Raw genomic sequence first — 18,773 nt, 5'->3', positions numbered from 1 at the left:
GATCAACCACCAGTGGAACAACTTGCCTCCAGAAATTATGGGTGCTCCAACCCTGGAGGTTTTTAGGAAGCGACTGGACAACTGTTTGTCTGAAATGGTTTAGGGGTCTCCTGCTTAAGCAGAGGGTTGGACTAGAAGACCTCCAAGGTCCCTTCTAGCTCCGTTATTCTGTTTTTTGAAATATTGATCAGTTGGTTGATTGAACGATTGATTAATTGATTGCCCTTCTGTACTGCCCGTCTTCCTCAGCGAGGGACTCTGGGAAGTGCATGACAGAACGTTAAGATGTGAAACAGTATATGTAAAAGTTGAAAAGAATTGGGAGGCAAGAGATTGAAGTTAGTTAAAAAGCCAAGGGAGAGCTTTCAGAGGAATAACCAGCTCCATGGCTTCATGCTCCCCACATGAGGCCACGGAGTCCTGTCTTTTTAACTCCTTTTGGGAAGGCCAGTAAGGAGGGGATCTCCTCACCTCCAAAGGGGAGAGTGTTCCACAGGGTAGGAGCAACGGAAGAGAAGTCTCTCTTCCTGGACCCCAGCAGTCGGAATTTTTTAATATGCTGCCTATTTCGCCGTGGAGCAACTATGGGCGGCTCACAAGCATCATAAAAAAACAGGTTTTATGCATTTACCACCGCCACCCCCATAGCATAATCTTGAACAGATCGTTGGGAGGGATCGTTGGGGGAAAAACAAAAAAAACCCAGAAACCATCATCTCCTTTTTTTTTCATTCTTCCATTCATTTAATTATATCTTTATCCCACCTTTAATAATTTTACCATGGGACAGATATGCAACTGTTCCTTCCCATGAACTTCTGAGGAGAGGCAAGCAGTAAAATATCTTGAGTCAGACTCAACCCCTTGTAACCTATAGGCATGTCCCTCCCTATAGCTTTTCTGGCCCTGCCTGTCGCCCTCAGACCTCCCATCTCTGCACGGAGCTAAGCACAAAGACAGAGCGAGCAAAGCTGGAGATTGACAAACAACAAAGGTGCTTCTGGAACATCTTGTGACAGTTTCAGATAATTTGGCCTAGTGGTTAAGGCACCTGGTTAAAAACCATGAGAATGTGAGTTCTAGTTCCGCGTTAGCGATGAAAGCTGGCTTCCATGACTTTGGACCAGTCACCAGGAGACTCAAGAGTTCTAGTCCCGCCTTAGACCTGAAAGCCAGCTGGACGACTTTGGGCCAATCACCAAGAGAGTCAGAGTTCTAGTCCCGCCTTAGACCTGAAAGCCAGCTGGCCGACTTTGGGCCAATCACCAGGAGAGTCATTCTAGTCCCGCCTTAGACCTGAAAGCCAGCTGGGCGACTTTGGGCCAATCACCAGGAGAGTCAAGAGTTCTAGTCCTGCCTTAGACCTGAAAGCCAGCTGGCCGACTTTGGGCCAATCACCAGGAGAGTCATTCTAGTCCCGCCTTAGACCTGAAAGCCAGCTGGGCGACTTTGGGCCAATCACCAGGAGAGTCAAGAGTTCTACTCCCGCCTTAGACCTGAAAGCCAGCTGGCCGACTTTGGGCCAATCACCAGGAGAGTCATTCTAGTCCCGCCTTAGACCTGAAAGCCAGCTGGGCGACTTTGGGCCAATCACCAGGAGAGTCAAGAGTTCTACTCCCGCCTTAGACCTGAAAGCCAGCTGGCCGACTTTGGGCCAATCACCAGGAGAGTCATTCTAGTCCCGCCTTAGACCTGAAAGCCAGCTGGGCGACTTTGGGCCAATCACCAGGAGAGTCAAGAGTTCTACTCCCGCCTTAGACCTGAAAGCCAGCTGGCCGACTTTGGGCCAATCACCAGGAGAGTCATTCTAGTCCCGCCTTAGACCTGAAAGCCAGCTGGGCGACTTTGGGCCAATCACCAGGAGAGTCAAGAGTTCTACTCCCGCCTTAGACCTGAAAGCCAGCTGGCCGACTTTGGGCCAATCACCAGGAGAGTCATTCTAGTCCCGCCTTAGACCTGAAAGCCAGCTGGGCGACTTTGGGCCAATCACCAGGAGAGTCAAGAGTTCTACTCCCGCCTTAGACCTGAAAGCCAGCTGGCCGACTTTGGGCCAATCACCAGGAGAGTCATTCTAGTCCCGCCTTAGACCTGAAAGCCAGCTGGGCGACTTTGGGCCAATCACCAGGAGAGTCAAGAGTTCTACTCCCGCCTTAGACCTGAAAGCCAGCTGGGCGACTTTGGGCCAATCACCAGGAGAGTCATTCTAGTCCCGCCTTAGACCTGAAAGCCAGCTGGGCGACTTTGGGCCAATCACCAGGAGAGTCAAGAGTTCTACTCCCGCCTTAGACCTGTACTGCTTAAAAGGAGAAAAAGGCTATAGGGAGCCTTGGCTGCCAGAGGCGCTGAACATAAATCACAGACGCCCCAGCCTCACAAGCCCTTTGGCAGCGTTTGTTCTTTTGTTTCTCCCTCCGAGGCGAGGTTTGGTTTAGAGCTCATGAGCAAATGACAAACTTTCAAGTTTTGTCTCGAGATGGGTGGCTATAGATATTGAAAGAATACATAGATAAATTGATAAAAAAAATATTTGCATGACTGGGCTAAGCAGACCGTGTCTTTCAGTCAGGAGAGCCTCCTTGGCGAGGCGAAATCCTTGGTGCATCCCCACCGAGACTGGCAGAGGAAGCAAATGTGTATAGGCCAGGGGTAGGCAACCTTGGCTCTCTTACGATTCGTGGATTTCGACTCCCAGAATTCCTGAGCCAGCCATGCTGAGGGGAAAGGGAGAGGTTGCCATGCTGGCTCAGGAATTCTGGGAGTTGACGTCCACCAGTCGTAAAAGAGCAAGGTTGCCTACGCCTGAATTAGGGCAATAGACTTCAACTCCCAGAATTCCTGAGCCAGAATGGGGAATTATAGCCCCTTCATGACTTGTGGACTTCAACTCCCAGAATTCCTGAGCCAGCCATGCTGAGGGGAAAGGGAGAGCTTTCCATGCTGAGCCCTGCTGGCTCAGGAATTCTGGGAGTTGAAGTCCACCAGTCATAAAATAGACAAGGTTGCCTACCCTTAATTAGGGCAATAGACTTCAACTCCCAGAATTCCTGAGTCAGCTATGCTGAGGGGAAAGGGAGAGGTTTCCAAGCTGAGCCATGCCGGCTCAGGAATTCTGGGAATTGAAGTCCACCAGTCATAAAAGAGCCAAGGTTGCCTACCCCTGGTATAAACTAAAAGCGACCCCTTCCCCCTCTCCCTTCTAGCAATGATGTTAACTTAGTTGGTTAGTGAAATGTCTGCAGGGATGCATCCTAGCTCAGAGAGCACCAAGGACTCCACAGTTCTCCTCCTCCTCTTCCTTTCCACTCCTCCCCTTTTCCTTCTCCAGAAACTCCACTCCCTTCTAGCACTGATGATGTTAGGTAGGTGGGTAGGGAAACATCTACAAGAAAACGTCCAAGCTCAGAAAGCACCAAGGACTCCACAATTCAACCCCAAGAAGCTACATATGTTTTCTTCTATATTTGCTGATACTTACCTTTAAAGCCCTACATGGCTTAGGCCCGGGATATCTATCTGCAGGACCGTCTGCTGCCAGGGACGACTTCCCATCGCCCAGTGCGCTCACACAGAGAGGGCCTCCTCAGGGTGCCGTCGGCCGGACAATGTCGGCTGGCGACCCCCAGGGGGAGGGCCTTCTCTGTGGGAGCGCCAGCCCTTTGGAATCAACTCCCCCTTGAGCTTCGGATGGCCCCGGGCCTCCGGTCCTTTCGCCGCGACCTCAAGACGTTCTTTTTCCATCAGGCTGACCTGGATTGATGATGGGTTTTTAAAAGTTTTAATTTTAAGTGTGTAATTAATATTTGGGGCTGTTATTTAATGTTTTCTTAACTTTTGTACTGCTGGTTTTTTATTGTTGTTAGCCGCCCTAAGTCCTCTGGGAGATAGGGCGGCATATAAGTCCCATAATAAATAAATAAATAAATAAATAAATAAATAAATAAATAAATATTTGTGAGGTTTTGTGTTTTTTTTTAAACCCCTGTTTTATTTATTCCCAAATATTTCTAACTCTATTTTCTGAAAGCCTGCAAGAAAATTCACGCAAGGCAGAAAGGGAACAGGGCATGTCTTTGTGAATTGTTCTATCACAATCGATCATTCCGTCGTGCAGGTATTTAGTATCCCTTTTGCGTAGGAAACCTCACTTTCTCAAAGCTTGGAGGGTTTATCTTAGCTCATAATTGCTCATTTTTCTGTCATGGATTTATTTATTATTTCTTTGCAGCTGGCGCTTCCTAGCTGCAGTATGTGCCAGCTGTGTACCTTTAAAATACGTTGGAAGAATAATTGGTAACCTTCATTTTTCTTCCTCTTGTCTTCCCCCTCTCCTTTCTGTAGGGGAAAGCTGGGGTCACGCGGCTACCGTACGTTTAATTTTTCACTGGAATAACAAGCAGAGGTGAGTTAAAAAAAAATGGACACCCAATCAGTAAAATTGGCTCTTGAGTTTGTAACGAAAGCCAAGGATACACTCAATTTATCTTTTTCTTCTTCCCATCCCATCCTCCCTACTATAGCATACACCAGCTGTGGAATGAACATTCTGCCTTTAGTTTAAATACTTCTCTAAAAACATGCTTCAACAAAGTTCTCAAAATTATTTCAAACTCCCCTCCCCCACCCAAAGAAAAGGCCTATAAGCAGCTCGATAGGAAAAAGCTGTAGTAGCTACTACATGAACTACGAACTAGCCAACCACTGTATACCCTAGCCTAGTATGTAGGAGTAGTAGTACAGAACAGCTCGTGTGATGTGCTGATCACTCAGTGTATCTCGAAAGCCTGAAAACTTGAGTCAAGCGTATCGTTTGAAGTTTTCGAACCAGCTAGAGAAGGAGATCGGTTGCCATGACTCAACTTCCAGACGACTTCAGATATTCTAAACAGAAAAAAAAGGCACTTTTAAGAGACGAGTAGCCGAATCGGCCTACTTATGGCCAGAACCAGCCAGTTCCTTAGTAATATTGAAGTTGAGGTCTACGGGTACTGCGGACGAAATACATACAAGATCAGATTTGGATGCAGGAGAATAAATCGCCCAATCCAAATACGGACGACAGCTTTTCTTAACTTGAAGGATAAATCGATTTTCTGGAGAGACAGCTTCAGGGGCTGCTCTGCCCCTTTAACGCAGCTTGCAGTTTTGGGCAGCAGCCTTATCTAAAGCCGGTAGCTACAAAACCCACCCAAACATTCACATTTGAAAGATAAAAGAGTGTGAGACTTGCAAGACAGCAGCCTGTTAGTAAAGGGAGCCTTTATTTTTATACCAACGGGAAACCCGTGGAAAGCCGGAGCTTCGCAATTAAGAAAATAAACCCGAGTTAAGCTGTTCCTTTGTAACATTGTTTTCCCCAGGATGCTGTGGGGATTCTTTGTTCTTGTCGTTAGTTGCGAAGTCGTGTCCGAGTCATCGCGACCCCCATGGACAACGTTCCTCCAGGCCTTCCTGTCCTCTACCATCTTCTGCAGTCCCTTTTAAGCTCACGCCTACTGCTTCAGTGACTCCATCCAGCCACCTCATTCTCTGTCGTCCCCTTCTTCTCTTGCCCTCTACCTTTCCCAGCATTAGGCTCTTCTCCAGTGAGTCCTTCCTTCTCATTAGGTGGCCAAAGTATCTGAGTTTCAACTTCAGGATCTGGCCTTCTAAAGAGCAGTAAGGGTTGATCTCCTCTAGGACTGACCGATTTGATCGCCTGGCAGTCCAAGGGACTCGCAGGGGTCTTCTCCAGCACCACAGTTCAAAGGCCTCAGTTCTTTGGCGCTCAGCCTTTCTTATGGTCCAACTTTCACTGCCATACATTGCAACTGGGAAGACCATAGCCTTGACCATACGCACTTTTGTTGGCAGGGTGACGTCCCTGCTTTTTAATGTGCTGTCTAGATTTGTCATGTCTTCCCTCCCCAGGAGCAAGCGTCTTTTAATTTCTTGGCCGCAGTCCCCATCTTGGAGCCCAGGAAAATAAAATCTGTCACTACCTCCCTGGGGATTCTTGCCGTACCTCTTTGTTTTACAGCTGGAACACAGTGTAACCTGAGCCATGATTCAATTATTGTGTGAAAACCTAATATCCCTCTTCTCCCAGCGCTTTAAGCATGTCGCTTAATTTGGACGGGTGGGGTGTCCCTTCCTTCAAACACAGATATCCATTGCATCTGAGGGGCACCTGGTGGAATTCTCTTTGAGAGCCTCTTAGAAGCATGACAGGGTGTCTCACGATTAAGGCTATTTCTATCAAGTACACCCACCAATTTAAATGTTCTAAGGAATTCCCTCTGCAACGAAATGTGGTGTGATAATCTTCCTTGGGCGGTAATTACTTGCTTTCTAATGGAATAGCGCTGAGAGAAGGAGAGAAACCCAGAGCCCTAAAAATAATTAACATGAATCTTGGCAGGTTATCTCAGGGGAAAGCTGAGCATTTTCCTGGGGTATAGCGAGTTCAGGAGTCCTCCCTCCCCGTGGGTTTTAGCGGGAGGTTCTCGAATTAGATTTCCGATGGAACAACAACAACAACAAAACAAAAAAAAACCTCAGCGCAGTTGCAATTATTTCGGACGGTTTATTCCATCTCTTTAGTTTTCAAAAAACGCCAGCCGCAGTTGAAGAAGTTCAGAATTGTGAACTTGAAATACGGCATCGAGTTTGTTGTTGTTAGCTGCGAAGTCGTGTCCGACCAATCGTGACCCCATGGACAACGTTCCTCGAGGCTTTCCTGTCCTCTACCATCTTCTGGAGTCCCTTTAAGCTCACGCCTCCTGCTTTAGTGACTCCATCCAGCCACCTCGTTCTCTGTCATCCCCTTCTTCTCTTGCCCTCAACCTTTCCCGGGATTAGGCTCTTCTCCAGTGAGTCCTTTCTTCTCATTAGGTGGCCAAAGGATTTGAGTTTCCACTTCAGGATCTGGCCTTCTAAAGAGCAGTCAGGGTTGATCTCCTCTAGGACTGACCGGTTTGATCGCCTTGCAGTCCAAGGGACTCGCAGGTGTCTTCTCCAGCACCACAGTTCAAAGGCCTCCGTTATTTGGTGCTCAGCCTTTCTTATGGTCCAACTTTCACTGCCATACATTGCAACTGGGAAGACCATAGCCTTGACTATACGCACTTTTGTTGGCAGGGTGACGACTCTGCTTTTTAGTGTACTGTCTAGATTTGCCCTGGCTTTCCTCCCCATCTGCATCGAGTTAAGAACGCGGAATTGCAAAGCAGGCCAGGTTCCCACAATCCTTTCCCTTTTTCAAACCCAGCCACTATTTTCTGTTCCTTACTGTTAATGTCGGACCATCTGTCACAAGCTGTAAAATACCTGTGGTCCATATCTATAGCCTTTTAAACTAAGGCAGAAGGGCACTGTTTTTCAGCTTCAGCAGCTTTAAGATGTATGGACTTCAAATCCCAGAATTCCCCAGCATGGAATTGAAGTCCAGTTGCTGAGGTTGGGGAACACTGCAATACGACAATGATCACACCACAATATAAAAAAAAAGATGTTGAGACTTTAAATAGAGAGCAGAGAAGAGCAACAAAAATAATTAAAGGATTGGGGGCTAAAACCTATAAAGAACAGTTGTTCGAATTTGGTATGTCTAGTTTAATGAAAAGAAGGATGAGGGGTGACAGGGTAGCAGTGTTCCAGTATTTGAGGGGCTGCCACAAAGAAGAAGGGGGTCCACCTATTCTCCAAAGCACCAGAAGGCCGGACAGGAAGCAACGGATGGAAACTCATCAAGGAGAGAAGCAACCTGGAACTAGGGAGAAATTTCCTGACAGTGAGAACAATCAGTGGAACAACCTCTCTCCAGAAGTTGTGGGTGCTCAAACACTGGAGATTTTCAAGAAGAGAGTGGACAAGTATTTGTACAGAATGGTATAAGGTTGCTTGCTTGAGCAGGGTTGGACTAGATCATTGTTTACTGACCACTCGTTCAGCGACCATTCAAACTTACCGTAACGATGATTAAATGGTAGTCATCCCTAGACCTCATACCTGCCATTGTAGTTCCTATAATCGCAACTTGAGATCTTCCCACAAGCAAAGTCAATGGGGAAGCCGGCGGGAAGTCAAACATTGTAGCCACGTGGGATCCTCACTTAACGATAGTAACCAGGATAGCCAGAACGGGTTTTTCTGCATAAAAGTGCTTCACTTTACAATGGAGTTTTCTGTGCCAATTAGCATCTATAAAGAAGGACTATCTATACCGATTTTAGAAAAGGCAGGATATAAAGAAAAAAGCTAAAATTAACAAACTAGGTTTTTGATTTTACAGTATTTTCCTTCATTCACTGAATTGACTGTGTCCTTTCACTGACTTAATAGCAGTGATGTAGCTCTTCGAATCTGTAATAGTGAAATAAGGCAATACAAAAACACAAATAATTGCCAGTGCAGTGTGGTGAGCTCCATGTTGTTCAACTCTTTGTACACGTTCCAGCTAAGCGTTAGTCCGTGTCATTGAAGTAATCATGATTGCTCATTTATTATTTATTTCCAGGTTGGCAACGTTGTACAAGTCTCCCAGTCAGAAGGAGTCAACTGTAGCTTTTTGCATTACGGTAAGTACAATTGTGGAAGAGACCAGAGCTGGGAACAATAAAGTGAGAATGAAATGCTAACTTTAGGTCAACCCTAGTCGCACATCTTCATGATGACCCAGTCAGTGATTGTTTATTCGTGTCCAAACCATCACAATCAAAATAAGTAAAATGACTTACGACTGCAGTTGGGCCCGAAATTTTTGTTGCTTAAGTGAAACCTTTTGTTAGGTGAATTTTTTGCGAACTTTTTGCGCCACAGCCGTTAAGTGAATCACTGCAATGGTTCAGTTAGTAACACGGTTGTTAAGTGAATCTGGCTTCCCCACTGAGGTCAGGAGGTCGCAAAAGGGGATCACAGGATCCCGGGACACAGCAACCGTCGTTAACTATGTCAGTTGCTAAGTATCCGAATTTTGATCACGTGATACTGCAATGGTTGTCTGAAAAGCAGTCTTAAGTCAGCAGCCCTTTTCAAGTGCTGTTAATTTTGAATGCTCGCTAAATAAGCTGTTGTAAGTTGAGGACTACCTGTATATAATTTACAATTTAAAATATAAAATGCAAGATTAAAACATGTACAAATTAAACAGATTTTGCACAGAATCCAGCAACCTTAATTGCGTTCCGTCGCGCTGACATGAAGTCCTCAAGGGTACGCTGATCGGAGCACAAAGGGCAGACACATCTGTGTCGTTGTCTGCGTGTCACCACAATCGCAAAGGGCAGAAGCCCCCCAGACAGCCCCATTTATTGTTCAGCGTGTCTCTGGATCTTGTCGTACAGTTGTGTGCAGTCTATTCAACAATTTCCATACTTCCCAGCGTTCGTCAGACCCAGGTGCCAGCGCCCCGTTGGTTCCATCCAGACTTGGGTCTTTGTAGCTTTCCATAGGTCCGCTCTGTTCGCAGAGAAGCAGCAGCATACAGAGAGAGACTCAAATCATCAGTATCTAGACCAGGGGTCCCCAACTGGTGGGCCACGGCTGCGGGACAGGCTGGTCAGTGTGCACACACACACACCCCTCACTTGCGCTAGCGTTGTGGCCATGGGGCGTGAAAATGGGCCACTCCCGCCACACCTCAGGGTACGAAACGGGCCACCCTGCCTCGGGGTGCAAAAACGGACTGCCGCTGCACCACGGGGTGCAAAAACAGGCCACTGTGGCGCCCCGGGGCGCAGAAACAAGGCACTGTGCCATGCAAGAACGGGGCAGGGCTACTGAGTATCATGCGGGCACTAGCCCCACCCCATTTGCGGCGCACACACGCATATAAAATGCTTCCCCTTCCCTTTTCCTCCAAGGCTGGTGACTTCTGATCTCGACGACACCCTCCCTAGGGGCTACAACCAAGCAGCAAAGGTGATCAGGGGACTGGAGGCTAAAACATGTAAAGAACGGTTACTGGAATTCTGTATGTCCAGTTTAATGAAGAGAAGGACCAGGGGGGACATGATAGCAGTCTTCCAGTATCTCAGGGGTTGCCCCAAAGAAGAGGGAGTCAAGCTGTTCTCCTCAAAAGCACCTGAAGGCAGGAGAAGAAGCAACAGATGGAAACTAACCAAGGAGAGAAGCAACCTAGAACTAAGGAGAAACTTGCTGACAGTTAGAACAACTAACCAGTGGAACAACCTGCCTCCAGAAGTGGTGAATGCTCCAACACTGGAGGTTTTTAAGAAGAGACTGGACAGCCATTTGCCTGAAATGGTGTAGGGTTTCCTGCCTGAGCAGGGGGTTCGACTAGATGACCTCCAAGGTCCCTTCCAACTCTCTTATTGTATTCTAAACTAGCTCAGCAGGGACTTAAAACCAGCAAAAGCTTCCTTAGGTCAACCTGTGATAGTAATGTCTATATTGACTTCTTTCAGATGCTCTGCACAGCATGAGTCTGTTAACTGCAGATTGATGTGGTCATCTAATAGTTTTCCTTTTTTTTTTTAGTCTCACAGCAAATCATGATTTGAGGCTGCCACTCTGTTTTCGTTTTCCATCTGCTTAAAACCCTCCAGCGTCTTAAGAAACCAGAGTTTTAAATAATGCTAGACACCCGCAACCTGTTAGGTCATCTTTTCAGAGATATTCCCCAATGTCTTCAACAGTGGCAGAGATTCTAATTCAAGGACATATCCAGAGATGTGTCTGCTCTGAAAGTAGCCCACGTTGAACGGTCAAACAATCAGGAGCTGACCGCTGGCAGTGGTTTGTGACATTTGGCATTATGTCATAAAACGACTAACAACAACAACAATAATAATAATAAATAATAATAATAATAATAATAAAGTTGGAAGGGTCCTTAGAGGTCATCTAGTCCAACCCCCTGCTCAGGCAGGAAGCCCTATACCATTTCAGACAAATGGCTGTCCAGTCTCTTCTTTAAATCTTCCAGTGTTGGAGCACCCACAGCTTCTGGAGGCAGGTTGTTCCACGGGTTAATTGTTCTAACTGTCAGGAAGTTTCTCCTTAGTTCTAGGTTGCTTCTCTCTTTGAGGAGTTTCCATCCGTTGCTTCTTGTCCTGCCTTCGGGCGCTTTGGAGAATAGCTTGACTCCCTCTTCTTTGGGGCAGCCCCTCAAATACTGGAATGCTGCTATCATGTCACCCCTTATCCTTCTCTTCATTAAACTACACATACCCAATTCCAGCAGCCGTTCCTTATATGTTTTAGTCTAAAATCTTTGGATTTTTATTTATTTTATTCATTAAGCTTTCATGCTGCCCATGTCTCCTGCAGGGTGACCTCTGGGCGGGGCTTACACGTTATAAAAATAGGTAAAAATGAATACGAAAAACTACCCAAATTTTGGACACATTCTCTTAAGCGAACCCATTTGAGGTACCTTGGTTCAAAAAGTGTTTCCCTACGAAGCCCCATTTTGCTCATTTAAAAGGTTACAAAAAAAAGACAAAACGGGAATTTTCACAGTATTTATTTATTTTATTTATTTAATTGATTTTATATACTGCCCTATTCCCGAAGGACTCAGGGCGGTTTACAGGGAGAATTAAACAATACAAATAAATACAATTAAAATAGAATTAAATTAAGACTAGTCCACAATTAAAACAAATTAAAATTTAAAATTTAAAGTTAAATTAAAACCCCCTCAGTCCAGGCCAGAAAGATCAAATAACCAAGTTTTCAGGTCCCGGCGAAACGAGCGAAGGTCCGGGGCAGTCCGAAGTTCTACCGGCAGTTCATTCCATAGGGCAGGCGCGCCCACAGAGAATGCCCTCCCCCTGGGAATCACCCGCCGGCATTCCCTAACCGGTGGAACCCTAAGGAGGCCCTCCCTGTGGGAGCGCACAGGAGGATGGGAGGCTGATGCTGGCAGCAGGTGCTCCCTGAGATAATCCGGGCCCATGCCACTTAGGGCTTTATAGGTCATCACCAGCACCTTGAATCTCACCCGGAGGGGAACTGGAAGCCAATGCAGCTCACGGAGAAGAGGTGTTACACGGGAGTATCGGGAAACTCCCATTACTACTCGCACGGCTGCATTCTGCACCAGCTGAAGCCTCCGAGTGGTCCTCAAGGGCAGCCCCATGTAGAGAGCGTTGCAGTAGTCTAACCAGGAGGTCACGAGCGCATGAGTGACTGTGCGTAGGGCATCTCGGTCCAATTCACAAACTTACGGATTAAACAAAGGATGCATTTGTGACCTACTTATCTGATTTGCAAGTTAACAGATAATATATGCCACGCAGATGCAGGCCATACCCATTTCTTTTTTCCTTCGCTACAGCTTAACCTTACATTCAAATTAAACAACTCTTATTCCGTCCATTCTGCAATCCTGTCTCAGACCACCTCTGTTATGATTTATCAATTCGGAAGGGAAGATTTTTAGATCATCAGCGTCCTTGGTCTTCGTTAGTCAAATCCTTCACGGAACGAGGATGGTGCTACCCATTGATTCATGGGTGATTCTGTGGGCCAGGCCTCTCCTTGTCTTCCAATCATGAACTATTTTTTCGAGTTTTTCTGTGCTCTGGCTGGTGTCAGCTTTGATAGTGCTTCACTGAATAGCTGGTTTTCCTTTAAACCTATTTGAAGTTGCCCTTCTTATCTCGAGTAACTCCTTGTGACAAACTGAGTTTCTTCTGAGATTTAGCATTCTTTTTTAAAAAAAATAAAATAAAAATGTTTTATTGGTGTGTTTTTTACGCACACCATCAGTGTTTGATAAACTGTTGTCTGGGTTTGTATTTACACATAATAACAGTTAATTTCTATAGTCCCATATTCCCCATAGTAGCTTCCCTTGATTTTTCTCTTCTTCCAATAATATTGTCTTTTATCGACTTTAAATTAGTACATTTCTTGATAATTTTGGAAGATAACCATTCAATACCTACGAATATCCTCCACCTCGTTATGAAGCTTTTTTTCTAATTCATCATCTAGATCACCTTATCATAGGTCCTGTTTTTAGAGTTCTCATTTAAATCTATTTAAATAAATATTAATAAATATTCAGTGCGTTAGCATTCTTGACACCCTCGCAGTAATTTAGGTCTGCCTGTCTATAACCGTCTTTGATGTTTTGATCCTCTCCCTGTTTTATTTGCATTCCCCCCCTCCCCCTCCCCCCCAGAAATTCATTAAGATAATTTTGTGCAGCTACATTAGGTTTTTATAACTGTCCTCATGGCATGGCATCCGGCCCTCTCAATTCCTGGCAAATAGATGGGGAAGAAATGGAGGTAGTGACAGATTTTTTTTTTTCCTGGGCTCCAAGATCACCGCAGATGGGGACTGCGGCCAAGAAATTAAAAGACGCTTGCTCCTGGGGAGGAAAGCCATGGCAAATCTAGACAGCACGCTAAAAAGCAGAGACATCACCCTGCCAACAAAAGTGCGTATAGTCAAGGCTATGGTCTTCCCAGTTACTCCTGGGGAGGAAAGCCATGACAAATCTAGACAACACACTAAAAAGTAGAGATATCACCCTGTCAACAAAAGTGCGTATAGTCAAGGCTATGGTCTTCAATGTATGGCAGTGAAAGCTGGACCATAAGAAAGGCTGAGCGCCAAAGAATTGAGGCCTTTGAACTATGGTGCTGGAGAAGACTCCTGCGAGTCCCTTGGACTGCAAGGCGATCAAACCGGTTAGTCCTAGAGGGGATCAACCCTGACTGCTCTTTAGAAGGCCAGATCCTGAAGCTAAAACTCAAATCCTTTGGCCACCTCAGGAGAAGGAAGGACTCACTGGAGAAGAGCCTAATGCTGGGAAAGGTGGAGGGCAAGAGAAGAAAGGGACGACAGAGAAGGAGGTGGCTGGATGGAGTCACTGAAGCAGGAGGCGTGAGCTTAAATGGACTCCAGAAGATGGTGGAGGACAGGAAGGCCTGGAGGAACATTGTCCATGGGGTCGCGATGGGTCGGACACAACTTCACAATTAACAACAACAACTGTCCTCAATATTTCCTGACTGGGATTTTTTTTGCAGTTCTGTTCTCTGTTAAATGAAAGGTCCTACTACTTCTTATTAGTTATTGAGTTAGTTTGCAGGTGGTCTTTGCCTTACCACGGTTGCTTTAGTGACTGCTCAAAGTTACGATGCTGAAAAACGTGACTTATGACTGTTTTTCACCCTTACGGCTGATGCAGCATCCCTGCGGCCAGGCGATCAAAATTCAGATGCACAGCAACTGTCGTGTACCTGTGACTGTTGCACGTGATCCCTTTTTGCAACCTCGAGACAAGCAAAGTCAATGGGGAAACCACTTAACAGCCGTGGAACTGACTTACCGACTGCAGGGATTCCCTTAACAACTGTGGCAAGAAAAGTCGTCAAGCGGGACAAAACTCACTTAACAAATTTCTCAGCCGCAGAAAAGTTTTGTTTCCGGGGTGGTCGTAAGCCGAGGACTACCTGCATAGCCCACCCTGGAATTGTCAGGTGGGTCACTGAATCATAATGCCCATGGGAACACGGCAGGTGTTAAGTGGCCTGGATAGGATAAGGAAACACAGAAGCTTTCCAGGTATTTTGGGATGGCATTCGAAATGTCTGAGCATAATCCCGAAATAGACATTGTAACTAGCCACATTTCATGGGCACTTTCTGCAGGGCACGGAGCTAAGCCAAAACAATTTAAAACTGCCCTTCAAATGTCAGAAGCTCACAAGCTTAGCAAACTGGAAGCGCTTCCTTGCCTGGAAACACGTTGCCATAGCATTTCCTATGGATTTTTTTTAGAGCTGTCTTTTTGAGTTCTGAACGTGTTTTAGGATCAAAGTAGAACTGTGAATATTGCGATGATGGGGGGGGAGGAAAAATAAATTCAGAAAAAGAGATGAGAATGTTTATAGGTCAGGGTTTGACCTGTGGGGGTCCTTGGTGCTCTCTGAGCTTGACAGTTTTCTTGCAGACGTTTCATTACCCAACTAGGTAACGTCATCAGTCCCAAATTGGAGTGGGTTTTGCTCTTATTTTTATACTAGTACCTTGCCCTCTGTGTCGCTGGGAGCGTTCTTGGTTCCTTGCTTAGGCTGCTCTTCACTGTTTGTCTGCGTCGGTAGTTCCTCAGTTGGGTTATTGTTTACTTCTTCATTGTTGGTCTAGTGCAGGGGTCGGCAACCTGAAACAATGAAAGAGCCACTCGGAACCAGTTCCATCACAAAAGGAAAAACTGGGAGCTGCAAAAAATGTGTGCGCATGTGCGTACATACACACATGTGCAGAACAGGGTTTGACTAAAGAGTGGAGACAAGGCGAGATATGCACCTACCCTGCATATTTGAATTGATTGGTTGAACTTTTTTAGTCCCACTTTTTTTTTGGACTGCAGATGGCAGAGGACTGGGAGCCGCAGGAGACGGCTGAAAGAGCCGCATGCGGCTCCGGAGCCGCGGGTTGCAGACATATATATATATACATGTAAAATTTTATGTGTGTGTGTGTGTGTGTTAAGTATTTATCAAGTCTTTTTGAATACCTTGCTAGTTAAATCTTCTTTCCTGTTTCAGCCTAACCCAAGGCTATCCGCAGCCTATAGTCACAACTTACGACAGTTCATTATTTGTGTAATATGAATAATTTACAAACACACACACACACACACACACACATACACATATACACACACATATACACACAATAGACTTGGGGGCATTCCTTTTCAGACAAAATAACATTAGGGTTAATGTTTATCTCATATTTGGTGATGGTAAAAGAAACAGCTCGTGCCTATTTTATTACAGAAATGCTTTCATCCGTGCCTTCTTCCTCATAATAAAGATATTGCTAGACATTGTTCTGGAAAGTGAGATCTACTTAACACAGGGGTCCCCAAACCCCGGTCCGTAGATTGGTACCGGTACGTGGCATGCCAGCAACCGGTCCACACAAACAAGCAAAGCCCCATCCACGGGATGCAGGCAGCACACAAACCACTCACTCCACGGAAAAACCTCTCTCCATGTAACTGGTTGCTGGTGGTGCCCAAAAGGTTGGGGACCTCTACTTCGGGGCTTTTCAACCAGTGGTACGGGTACCACCTGGGGTACATTGGCATCTGGCAGGTGGTACGCGACCATCCTAGAAAAGTGGTAGCGGGGGAGGGGAATGAGCTGAACCGGTGGCAGCACCGCACAAGCCTGAGCGAGAGACGGCGGGAGCTGCAGGGCTGTTGGGGCTCAGCGGAAGCGCCAGGATCCAGCTGGAGCTCTGCACTGATCCAGTGCATCTGCTGAGCCCAGAAGAAGCGCCGATCAGCTGGAATGTTGCAGCATCTCCCGGGTCTTGTGATTTACATTCAGATGCTTGGCAACCGATTCATATTTATGACGGTTCCAGGGTCATGTGAAGGCACCAAAACCTGCTGCAACCACCCAGCAGATGGGGGGGAATAAAAACCAAACACTCCCCATCCCACCCCCGCTGCCAATCCTCAACAGAAATGCTCACAACAATGAAAACCTCGGAGAGGAGGAAGAGCGCTGCCGGCCGGGCAGGCAGGTGTCTTGCTCGGCTGTGGCTTGGGAGACCCTTTTTTCAATGCCATTGTAATTTTGAACAGTCACTAAGTGAACTGTTGTAAGTCGAGGACTACCTGTACTTCATCACTTTTTCTTTCTTTCTTTTCTTCTTTTTTTTGGGGGGGGGTCATCAAGTTTTTGACACCTTGCTAGGCAACTGGTGGTACTCGGATGTTGCCATATCCTAAAAGTGGTGCAATAGGTGAAAAGGTTGAAAAGCCCTTAACGCACAAACTTGCATACCTCTGCATACAGACGTAAGGCAATATAAATCAATTGCAGTGATTCACTTAACTGTGGCAAGGAAGGTTGTAAAACGGGGCAACAATTCACTTAACGACCGTCTTGCTCAGCATCAGAAATTTGAGGCTCAGTTGTGTCCGTACGTCGAGGACTACGCGTATCTCTAATTAGAATCTAAACGACGTTTGTAGTCTTCCACTTTTTGGATGTGGTGATAGATTTTGTTTTTGTTTTTTTTTAAAAAATTGATTTATTTTTTGTATTTCCGCAGATACAATGGCTGGGGAGCGTTTTAGCTGCCCATTTTTGGCTTCGGCAAGCCCTTTCTACTGATGAGCTGCTGAGGCAGCCCTGAAACGCTTCACATTTCTGCTTCTTCTACTCACGGGATTATTTCAGACTGCTTTCGAAGAGCGGCGGTGGCTTTGCCTAAATACTGCAAAAATCACTCCTCTCTTTATCTGTCCTTTTAGCCTTGCAGTGCTGCTCATACAGTGGGGGATAAGTCATTTCTCTGTTTGTGTTACAGACCTGGCTGGTCTTCCTCGTGGTTTTCAAAGCCGTCACCCATGCCACAATTTTTAGATTCTTGCCAGCTTGAAACTGGCATCTCTTGCGAAACAAATTTGCTGCTTCCTTGAGCAATTGGTAGCCACCCGCCGTTTTCCGTTTTTAAGAGCAGGCAGGAAAACGCTGGGAGGGAATAATTACTTATTAGGGGACTAATTCTGAGCATAAGAAAAGGAACAGAGGTAGGGTTACCCCCGATTCGGCAAAGAAATAAGCTTTGTCCTTTAATCGTGACTTTGCTGCGGTGATTCCATCTGTCACACCGCAGGATGGTTTGAAAAGCAAGGCTAACCTTTTGGTTCCTCAGAGATCTCCCCCCCCCCTTTTTTTTTTTTTTTAAACAGAGCCTCCTCTTTCCAAATATTTTTCATAAGAAATTTGAAAACATAAGAGCAGGTAAGCGTATATTTGGCAGCATTCAGCCGGTATGATATTTGTTATTCTTTTCTTTTTTTTTTTTTTTTTGGTACACATTTTTTTTTATTATTACTAGTGCCCGATGGTTGTTAGCTTGTTTCTTCTTTTTCTTTATTTTGTATTTTACCTTTGGGAAATAAAAATGAAAATAAAAAAAAATAACGTAGGTGAATCCCATTTTTTGCCTTCTCCTATTTTAGTATGTGAGTGGGAGGTGTCTTAAATTGCAGCTTGCAATTGAAAAGGCAGTACGTAGGCCCGTTGTGTATTTGTTTCTTGTGTTTGCTTTCTCTCTCTCTCTCTCTCTCTCTCTCTCTCTCTCTCTCTCTCTCTCTCTCTCTCTCTCTCTCTCTCTAGACCAAGAAATATAAACTACAGGTAGTCCTCGACTTACGACCACTATGGAGCCCAACGTTTATGTTGCTAAGTGAAACGTTTATGTGAGTTTTGCCCCATTTCACGACCTTTCTTGTCACGGTTGTAAAATGAATCACTGCAGTTGTTGAGTTAGTCACACGGTTTTATTTATTTTATTTTATTTATTTACTTATTTTAATCCCATTTATATTTATTTATTTATTTATTTTAATCCCATTTATATCCCGTCCTTCTCCGAAGACTCAGGGCGGCTTACAATCTAAGCACAAATGAAATGTGCTTAGCAATAGCCTTCATTCTATGTATATGCCTGCTTATTAGGGCTTTCCCCCCCCAGCGGCATTATTACAAAGTCAGCTTATTGCCCCCAACAATCTGGGTCCTCATTTTACCTACCTCAGAAGGATGGAAGGCTGAGTCGCCCTTCTCCGAAGACTCAGGGCGGCTTACAAGCTTAGCAGTAGCCTTCATTCTATGTACATGCCTGCTTATTAGGGCTTTCACACACACCCCAAGCGGTTATTAAGTGAATCTGGCTTCCCCATTGACTTTGCTTGTCAGACTGTCACAAAAAGTGATCACGTGACTTTGAGACACAGCAGTGGTCATAAATACGAACCAGTTGCCAAACATCAGAATTTTG

General features: G+C 45.6%; 1 protein-coding gene across 3 annotated transcripts in view; it reads left to right on the top strand.

Annotated features, from left to right (window-relative positions):
• Positions 1-18,773, top strand: part of RAD51C (RAD51 paralog C) — a 67,380-nt gene that overhangs the window by 35,314 nt on the left and 13,293 nt on the right. For all 3 annotated transcript variants that reach the window (XR_014494464.1, XR_014494465.1, XM_083379840.1), the window contains exons 7-8: positions 4,339-4,399; positions 8,495-8,555. Coding sequence is in view for 1 of the 3 variants with exons in the window: in XM_083379840.1 (XP_083235966.1) it covers positions 4,339-4,399; positions 8,495-8,555 (122 nt within the window). In the remaining 2 variants the exon portion in view is untranslated. The remainder of the gene's footprint in view (positions 1-4,338; positions 4,400-8,494; positions 8,556-18,773) is intronic.

This window comes from Vipera ursinii, assembly GCF_947247035.1.
Source record: "Vipera ursinii genome assembly, chromosome: 1".
Lineage (NCBI taxonomy): Eukaryota > Metazoa > Chordata > Lepidosauria > Squamata > Viperidae > Vipera > Vipera ursinii.
Note: the sequence above shows the minus strand (reverse complement) of the source record. Positions and strands in the feature narration are given on the sequence as shown.